General features: G+C 39.5%; 1 protein-coding gene across 1 annotated transcript; it reads left to right on the top strand.

The window, feature by feature from the left end:
• The first annotated feature begins 2,899 nt into the window (after positions 1–2,899).
• Positions 2,900–9,499, top strand: LOC122654185 (ABC transporter B family member 15-like). The gene is made up of 7 exons (XM_043848172.1): positions 2,900–3,288; positions 3,403–3,457; positions 3,568–3,746; positions 3,873–4,330; positions 4,435–4,975; positions 5,052–5,963; positions 8,099–9,499. The coding sequence occupies exons 1-7, from the start codon at positions 3,034–3,036 to the stop codon at positions 9,497–9,499; spliced, it is 3,801 nt and encodes a 1,266-aa protein (XP_043704107.1). The 5' UTR covers positions 2,900–3,033.
• Positions 9,500–9,875: the final 376 nt, after the last annotated feature.

The raw sequence follows: 9,875 nt of genomic DNA, 5'->3' as shown, positions 1-9,875 counted from the left end.
AAGAATGACATCGATGTTTGAGAGTTCAATGAAGAATACATGAATTCTACGTAATCACTCTACCTATACCATGGTTTTTATGAAAAATGGTATTGAAATACCGATATCGATATTTATACTAATACTAATACTAATACTAATATCGATATTTATACAATTCGATCATATTATATTAGATTGAATGAGTTGATTTTGTCTTCAATCTCAAAAAAAGAAAAAAAAATGGTAACGTCTTTATTTTCAATTGAAAAAACATTGTTTAGATAAATACAGGATCAAATATGTTATGCTGATACCGATACCGATACTGATAAGATTGATAAGTTCAATTAGAACCATGGCATAGACACCACATGATGAACTGCCCACTAGGGGAGAGAGAGAGAGAGTTGATTTTTGTGATTGAGAGAGGAATAGTGAGGTGTTATAAGTATTTAAAGAAAGAAAGACAAATCTTGGGGACAATTCATTCTTAATCTATAACCAAACCAGGACACAATTTCCAGACTTTAAGGGCATATAAAATAGAGAATACCCAAAAGCAGTAACACTTGCCCAAATTGATCGCGTAGATTGCTTTGACTTTTCTGTTTTTTTTATATAAGGGAGAAAGTTCTTTGTCCAGGAGTGTGGCCTACACCAGCACTCTCATGAGTCTATCTCTCTCCTTTCCATATGAAAAGACACCTCTGCCCCCTTATTTTGAGAAAGAGAGAGAGATAGACACATGGGAGTGCTGGTGTAGGCCACACTCCCGAACAAAAAACTAATTCCCTTTTTTAAATACAGAAGGGATTAAAGAAAGCTAGGCAGGTGAAGGGTGGAAGCTCATTGATCACAAGAGCTCCCACTGCTTTACGTCATTAGTGACGATTTACCCCGAAATATTAAATTAAACCTCACACACATTTCGCACAAATTCATTCATTCATGAATATTTTAATACGATAAAACTGGCAATACACTATATCTTCTTCCCTAATATTATGTATAATAATATATTGATACGGTGGTCCCATTTAAACAAGTGTTGGTTGGGTGTCAATTTCTGCCACGTGATAAATCGAGTTGAAATTTTATGGTTAAATATATACGGTGTCATGTTATTGCATCTTATTGGTGTATTCTTCAATACTGCTTGCTCAAAGAAGACTCTCCCAATTATATTTTATGGAAGAAGGTTCTCTGAGCCAATGGGCTAAGGGAGCCAATCGATGGGGAGCATGAATACACTTAAGCTATCTTTGGTATGCATTCCCATTCTAAAAATGCACATTCTCATCCTCACAAACGATAGAGCATTCTTATATACGAATGAGAACTCTGTTTGGAAATATATTTGGCAAAAGTGCATTCTTGATTTTAGAATTTTTAGACATTTCATCAAACACATCATAGCCAAAATCTGTCTACAGTATATAATAAGGATAAAATACAACGCGAGATAGCCAACCATGACAAATGAGAATATGGGACTTTCAAATAATAAAACATATATGAATTATTTGTGATTGAAATTAAAAGCCTTCGATCAAATTCTACCACCTTCATAAATATCTGTGAAACATATATGAATTATCTGTGACCAAGAAAAACCCAAGTAGGCAATCACACAACATAAGGAATTTGTTGTGATTCGAAATGATTGCCTATATTCACCCCAGAGATTTTTCACTATTTTTTGAAAAACTCTCTACGCCGTTCTCCACCTCACAAAGTGCTTCCTTTTGCTTGTAACCAAGATTTTCTACATAGAAACAATATATAGAGAAATCCAAAACCCTAATTCTCACATAATTATAATTCTACCCCGTACATGTAATTAACTCAAAACCCATCTCAATTATAAATACAAACCAATTATAATTATGTGGACCCACAGAATACAATACACACAAACCCAACAATAAACTAGAATGATTTTTAAATATTCAATGCTTAAGAAGAATTCTCATCCTGCATCCTTAGAGAGGGAAGGGAGGTAGTGGCCGGAGAGGAATATAGAAGGGAAGCCGAATTCTGTACATCCTCCTAACCTTCATTCTTCTTCCATCCTTCAAGTAAAAGCTCCAAGATCTTTCTAGCAGTTGACGCCTCCACTCTTTTGTAAGGGTATTATGGTAATATTCCTTTATATGTTCTAATATAATCCTACATGTATTATGGCTCAGACTGTGAGGGACAATCTAATAATTAGCCCATCTGACCTAAACCCTAGTTTCTCTATAAATACTAGCTGAAGGCAACAACCTGGGTATTCCAAACTTAATACACAGGGTGTAATGCTTAAACCCTAAACCCTAACATCTTTGAGGTAAACCATGCTGCAACTCAGCAAGGGAAGACTTGTCGTCATGATTGATGAGTTCAATGAACTCAAATTCGAGAGATGATGGGCGAGACTGGAGCTCCTATCGAATATTATCTTTTTCTTTTTTTTACCCGAATATGATCTGGGACCAGGTTGGCCCCTAGGATTTTATTACAATAATATGAAAAAACGTACAATGGGGGTCTACGTTGGTCTTTGAATAAAAATCTCTTAAGAAATTCGATTTCACTGGTCTCCAAAGTGAGTTGAAAGCAAAAGGTCGGGCAAGAATGAGAACGAGGAATGGGCTTTTTACACGCTTCAGATTCAAAACGAGCCTTATTCTTGATCCACCCTTGGAATTCAGAAATGGAAACGTATGCCACACAGTACTTTTGTCGTTTCAGAAAGCATTCTTAGAATGCATACCAAACGCAGCCTTAGTCTATTATATTTTAATTTTTAAATAAAAACTTTAAACGAAAGGGAAGAAATCTATTATAAATACAGATGGATTTTTATCCAATACAGAGGGGGAGTTCTTACGGGTTCAGTTGCGTCTCGAAAGAAGAGAGATGGGGGGAGAGAGAGAGAGAGTCAGAGGTTAGCGAAAGAGACGAAGTTCAGGAGTTTTTGGTGTTAGTTCAGTGGTTTATTTGTGGACTTGTGGACTTGGTGAGTCTCAGTACTACTGATTCTGTTTCTCCCTCAAGAGGGAGAAAATGGGTGATAAAGACAAAGCAAATGTGCAGAGTAAGATTAATAGTTCCAATCAGAAGAAGAGCCTTTCTTCTATCCGCTCTATATTCATGCATGCAGACCGTATAGATATATTGCTGATGTTCCTGGGCTTTCTTGGAGCCATAGGCGATGGATTCATGACCCCTATCATGTTGTTCATCACTAGCAATATCATGAACAATTTTGGTACTGCTCCCAATACAGATTCTCATGTCTTCGTCCACAATATCAACAAGGTACATATTATTCTCTACTCACCCCAAAGAAAAAAAGAAAAACCCCCTTTTAATTTTCTTCCATTTCCAATTTTCGCATTTGTTCTGATTAAGGTTTTATTTTGTGGATAACAGAATGCTGTGGATCTACTCTACTTGGCAGTAGCTTGCTGGTTCGTCTCTTTCTTGGGTTAGTATTGGTCTTACCTGAGAACATGTTTCCGGTAAAAAAATTTAATTTTGGTTTTAGTTTTCGAGGTTATAGTGATTAAAAATGGAGTTTGGATTCGCAATTTGCAGAAGGTTATTGCTGGACAAGAACAGGGGAAAGACAAGCCACGAGGATGAGAGCCAGATATCTAAAAGCAGTGTTGAGGCAAGAAGTGGGCTACTTTGATCTGCAGGTTTCAAGCACTGCCGAAGTGATTACAAGTGTCTCCGGCGATAGTCTCGTAATCCAGGACGTTATTAGTGAAAAGGTCCCTCTTTTATGATCCTCTTTGCTGAAAAATAACAGAGCATGTATTGATGGAAACAGAGTAGAATTTTAGAATGGCAGAGGATCTAATAAGTCTGATCTGATTTTCAATCTTGATGTGTAACAGGTGCCAAACTTCTTGATGAATGTGGCAATGTTTATAGGGAGTTATGTGGTAGCTTTTCTGCTAATGTGGAAGCTAGCGCTAGTGGGGTTCCCATTCGTGGTGGTTCTAGTCATCCCTGGAATGATATACGGAAGGACTCTTATGGGTTTAGCGAAGAAGATCAGAGCAGAGTATGCTAAGGCAGGTACCATCGCTGAGCAGGCGATCTCGTCCATCAGGACGGTTTACTCGTTCGTGGGAGAAAGCAAAACCATGGCGGAATTCTCTGCAGCCCTTCAAGGTTCTATAAATTTAGGCCTGAAACAGGGCTTAGCCAAAGGTTTGGCTATTGGGAGCAGTGGTGTTTCCTTTGCTATCTGGGCTTTCATGTCTTGGTATGGCAGCAGATTAGTCATGTACCATGGTGGGAAAGGTGGAACTGTCTTCGCCGTCGGAGCTTCCATCACTGTTGGTGGCCTGTAATTCTCTCTTTCACTTTCAAGAATTTCACCTGTTTCAGTTGGGTACTTAGAAATGGTGAATTAATTTGAAAATTTCTAATTGTTTCGGTTTCTTTGTATAGGGCATTGGGGTCAGCGCTTTCGAACCTGAGGTACTTCTTTGAAGCTTCTTCTGCTGGAGGACGAATAATGGAGGTTATAAAGAGGGTACCTGTAATTGATTCAGATAATATGGAAGGTGAAATTCTGGAGAGCGTATCAGGGGATGTTGAATTGAAAAACGTTGTTTTCGCCTACCCGTCAAGACCCGGTAGCGTAGTTCTCCAAGAATTCAGCCTTAAAGTACCGGCGGGGAAGACGGTGGCCTTAGTCGGAGGAAGCGGCTCCGGGAAATCAACTGTTATAGCTTTACTAGAAAGGTTTTATGATCCGCTTGGTGGGGAGATTCTACTGGACGGAGTGGCCATTGATAAGCTTCAGCTCAAATGGCTCCGCTCTCAAATGGGCTTAGTCAGTCAAGAACCAGCTCTGTTCGCTACCTCCATTAAAGAGAACATACTCTTTGGAAAAGAAGATGCCACCATGGACGAGGTTGTTGCAGCGGCCAAAGCTGCAAATGCGCATAATTTCATATCTCAATTGCCTCAAGGATACGATACCCAGGTTGGTTAATGGTGATTAGATCCTTGAATTGTGATATTAGTTTAATGGGAAATTATAGCTGATCAATTCTGAACAGGTAGGTGAAAGGGGAGTTCAGATGTCGGGAGGACAAAAACAGAGAATAGCAATAGCAAGAGCAATAATCAAAGCACCTCGAATCCTTCTCTTAGATGAGGCAACAAGCGCGTTAGACTCGGAATCAGAACGAATCGTTCAAGAAGCACTGGACAAAGCGGCAGTGGGGCGAACGACAATTGTGATCGCCCACCGGCTCTCCACAATCCGTAATGCGGATTTGATCGCTGTGGTGAAGGATGGGCGAGTAATGGAGACCGGGTCACACGACGAGTTGATCCAGGAAGAGAACGGGTTATATACTTCACTCGTCCGACTCCAACAGACGGAGAAGAAAACAGAAGACCTCACCACCAACAGTACCATAATGTCGGGGTATACCTTATCGTCCAACCTTGGTGACAGGAACAACAATAGTAGTAGTCGGAGACAGTCAATGATCATGAGTAGGTCAAGCTCAGCAAGGTCAGAGATCAATCAAGAAGACAACAGTGGTGAGTCGGCAGAGAAGAGAAGCTTGCCTGTGCCATCGTTTAGAAGGATGTTGCTTTTGAATCTTCCGGAGTGGAAACAAGCGAGCGTAGGATGTGTGAGTGCGATACTATTTGGTGCAGTGCAGCCGGTGTACGCATATGTGATGGGGAGTATGATATCAGTGTACTTTTTGCGTGACCATAGTGAGATAAAGAAGAAAACTATGGAGTATTCTTTGTTCTTTACGGCATTGGCGTTGTTCTCTCTTTTGATCAACATAAGCCAACATTACAGCTTTGCTGCCATGGGTGAGTACTTGACGAAGAGGGTTAGGGAAAGAATGTTATCTAAAATTCTCACTTTCGAGATTGGGTGGTTCGATCAGGATGAGAACTCTACTGGTGCTGTTTGTGCCAGACTCACCAAGGATGCCAATGTGGTATGTCCCATATCTTTTTCTCTCTTTTTTAACTATGGTAGAATATTTTCAAGGTATAGTGAAAGTTTTCTTTCACTTACATAGTGACCTCATGGTTGAATTCTTGGGACATCATTACATCCTCACCTTCTATTGACAAAATTGAAATTGCCTTATGTTGTGATCATGTGATGGTACTAATGTTCATGCTCAGTAAATTTTTGGGTGAAGGGAAACTTGATCGTAAAAATATTTTTTTTTGATAAAATAAAACACATAACCATTAACCCTTTTTTTGTTACTCGAATGTAGAGTCACTAAGTCCTAATTAAGCTAGAATCTTGTTGATTGAGATGGCTAATCAATTCATCTCAACTCAACTCAACTCAACTAATTGGTAATAGTTTATTATACATATTTGTTGTAGGAAGTCTATTTGATGTGTTCACTTAGCTAAGTCCTAGCTAAAGTGGCCTTTTGTTTTTTAAAGTACATACTTCTTTTGAGGGGTGAAATGGAAAGAAAAAGTTAATTATGTAATTTTTTACGTGGGTCAAACTAATAGAAAACAAAAGAACAGTTTCTTAGCGCTTTATCCACTTATGAATATGTAAAAATTAAAAAAATTACAAAAACTACTTTGCCTTTACATCGCATCAGGTGGTTGGGATCATTAGGAATGATTAGCGTTAATTTTGTTATCATATTAATTTAATTCCCAAGACCAATATGAACTCATGATCTTCAGATTCCGTTTTTTCTTTAAAATCTTTTAGAAGTTCTCTAGATGTCTGAACATTTAAATGGTTAAGAACATATTATGTGTTGATCAAGTGGTCACGAGTTCGAAAACTACCACTCTGTAAAAGCATAGGTAATTGTGTACATTATGACTTTCTCAAACTTCATAGTTGTGGGGGCCACATGTATTGGATATAAAAAAAAAAAAGGTAATAGATAAGCCAACACTTAAAAAATGGTTAAGAACTTTTAAAATATTAGTTAAAGATATTATGACCTTTCCTGATGCAGTGGTAGAAGCCTCGTACATTGAATACAATTTTTTAGTTAGACAAAACATAAAAAATATTAATTAAATTGAAATTAAACACTCATCAGCGTGTGTTTCAGTGTTTCGTAGCTTTCGTCAATAATGATGGATTTGCTTAACAAAGATTGGCTAACAACGTCAACCACTGCTTTCATTTTTTATATCTTTGCTAACTTTGGATATATTGCTAATGGTTGACTTGGGCTTTATTAATATAATATGATAAAAAAAAAATTTATATCTAAAGGGTTCCCTATATCATTTTAAAACATTTCCCACCATTAATCGGTATCGGTATCTAATTGGTTTTATTAATTCATTAAATTCTTCACAGATTGAAATATTTTTATCCATATACTGATATGAGATCGGCTAAGAAATGGTATCAGTGGGTGTCAATATCACTTGTCATCTCCCATCTTTGATGCATAAAACTTTTTTTCCTATCAAGATTATCTTTTGATAAATAGTAGTAATTTATTTTTATTTTTTTTAAATACAATTGAAGTTACCCAATGTTAGGGGTAGCTATGGGAAAGTTACCCATCTTTTGATGCCTAAAGCGTTTCTTTCCAATCAAAATGAAATATTTCAAGAATAATAAAATCCATAAATATTGATCTTGGTTTTAGTTTTCTTAATTAAACCGCAATTTATCAAAGAAAAAAACTGTTCAAACTCAACTAACATTGCAAAATTTAAAATAGAAAAATAAATAAAAAACCTTTTCTTTAACCATCCCATCTAGGGTTCACAAACCCTTATAGGGTTTTAACATTTTTCCCAAAATACCCTCCCGTACACACCTGAAGCCCTATGGTAAATGGATTCTTTTTCACTTTGACTTAAGTAAAATTCAATCTCAAAGAAAGGTACAAAACCATATCTTCATTTATTTGATTAGTTGACCCATGGAAGAATTGTATAAAATAGTGACTGTATCATTCTTAACTATAATAAAATGTGTTGAATATGAGAATAATTTATGTTTTGAGTTCGAATTTTAATTGCATGAAGGACAAACTGAGTTCATGTTTAGTAGTTCAAATTCAATGAGTCAAGACCCGGGACTTTAGTTTTATTGTTAATAACTGGTTTCTTGTAGGTGAGATCACTGGTGGGAGATCGAGTAGCTCTCATAGTTCAAACAATCTCAGCCGTAGTCCTTGCCTGCACCATGGGCCTTGTCATTACATGGAGACTCGCCATCGTCATGATCGCCGTCCAACCGTTGATCATCGTTTGCTTCTACACTCGTCGTGTCCTACTCAAGAGTATGTCCAAACAGGCTATCAAAGCCCAAGACGAGAGTAGCAAGCTTGCCTCCGAAGCCGTTTCCAATCTCCGGACTGTCACTGCCTTCTCCTCCCAAGCCCGAATCCTGACTATGTTGGACCGGACCCATGAAGGCCCAAGAAGAGAGAGCATTCGCCAATCCTGGTTCGCCGGAATCGGTCTCGGCACGTCTCAAGGCCTCATGTCTTGCACTTGGGCCCTTGATTTCTGGTACGGTGGAAGGCTGGTCTCCCAGAACTATATTACTTCCAAGGCCCTCTTCCAGACCTTCATGATCTTAGTCAGCACCGGTCGTGTCATCGCCGATGCCGGAGCCATGACCACCGATCTGTCCAAAGGAGCCGATGCGGTTGGTTCGGTTTTTGCAGTACTTGACCGGGTCACTCACATTGAACCGGACGACACGGATGGTCAGAAGCCGGATAAATTAACCGGTCGCATAGAGATTCGTGACGTTGAGTTTGCCTACCCATCGAGACCTGATGTCATCATCTTCAGAGGCTTCTCCCTTAACATCGAAGCAGGGAAATCGACGGCTCTGGTGGGTCAGAGTGGGTCAGGGAAATCAACCATCATTGGTTTGATCGAGAGATTTTACGACCCATTGAAAGGAACGGTGAAGATCGACGGAAGAGACGTAAGGTCGTACCATCTGAGGGCGTTGAGGAAACACATTGCGTTGGTGAGTCAAGAGCCAGCACTGTTTGCTGGAACGATAAGAGAGAACATAGTGTACGGAGCTTCCGGTGACGTGGACGAATCAGAGATCGTAGAAGCGGCAAAGGCAGCGAACGCTCAAGATTTCATAGCGACACTAAAGGACGGGTACGATACATGGTGTGGGGACAGAGGAGTACAGCTATCGGGTGGGCAGAAACAGAGGATAGCGATAGCGAGAGCGATATTGAAGGACCCGGCGGTGTTGTTGTTGGACGAAGCGACGAGCGCGTTGGATAGTCAGTCGGAGAAGGTGGTGCAAGAGGCGTTGGAGAGGGTGATGGTTGGGAGGACGAGTGTGGTGGTGGCGCATCGTCTTAGTACCATACAGAATTGTCATCTCATTGCGGTGTTGGAGAAGGGGAAGGTGGTAGAGAAAGGGACTCATTCAGCGCTTTTGGCTAAGGGATCCAAAGGTGCTTACTATTCACTCGTCAGCCTCCAACGCACGCCTAATACTACTGCTGCTGCTGCTGCTGTTGATGCTAACTGAAGCCTGATGATGATGTTCTGCAATGGGGTTGTGTGTTTTGATATCAAATTATATGGGTTTAGAAGTCGGGAGTTGAATTGGATGATCTCTCCCTCTCTCTTTCTCTCTCTCTGGAAGCTCAGCAAGCTCAGTATAAGTACGAAGATGGTAGAACGATGTAAAAAACAAACTCAGAAGCCAAAGGCTTTGCGAAAAGAAAAATGACTGTGGAACCCACATAAAGCTTTAACCATATTCGGATATTTCGGTAATTACATATTTTGGGTGATTGGCCCTTGAGTTCAGATCTGAACCCTCCATGGGAACCACGCCCCATGGAGGGGTTAGATCTGTCCCCACCCATCCCCATGTGGGTAGCTGATCTGGATTCGCAAAT

The sequence above is a fragment of the Telopea speciosissima genome, chromosome 3 (genome assembly GCF_018873765.1).
Source record: "Telopea speciosissima isolate NSW1024214 ecotype Mountain lineage chromosome 3, Tspe_v1, whole genome shotgun sequence".
NCBI classification, from domain to species: domain Eukaryota; kingdom Viridiplantae; phylum Streptophyta; class Magnoliopsida; order Proteales; family Proteaceae; genus Telopea; species Telopea speciosissima.
This window is presented reverse-complemented; position numbering and strand designations above follow the sequence as displayed.

Coding starts and splice junctions, on each gene's coding strand:
- LOC122654185 (XM_043848172.1), top strand. CDS start 3,034: ATGGGTGATAAAGACAAAGCAAATGTGCAGAGTAAGATTAATAGTTCC. Junction 3,747..3,872: donor AGGACGTTATTAGTGAAAAG/GTCCCTCTTTTA, acceptor GATGTGTAACAG/GTGCCAAACTTCTTGATGAA. Junction 5,964..8,098: donor TCACCAAGGATGCCAATGTG/GTATGTCCCATA, acceptor GGTTTCTTGTAG/GTGAGATCACTGGTGGGAGA.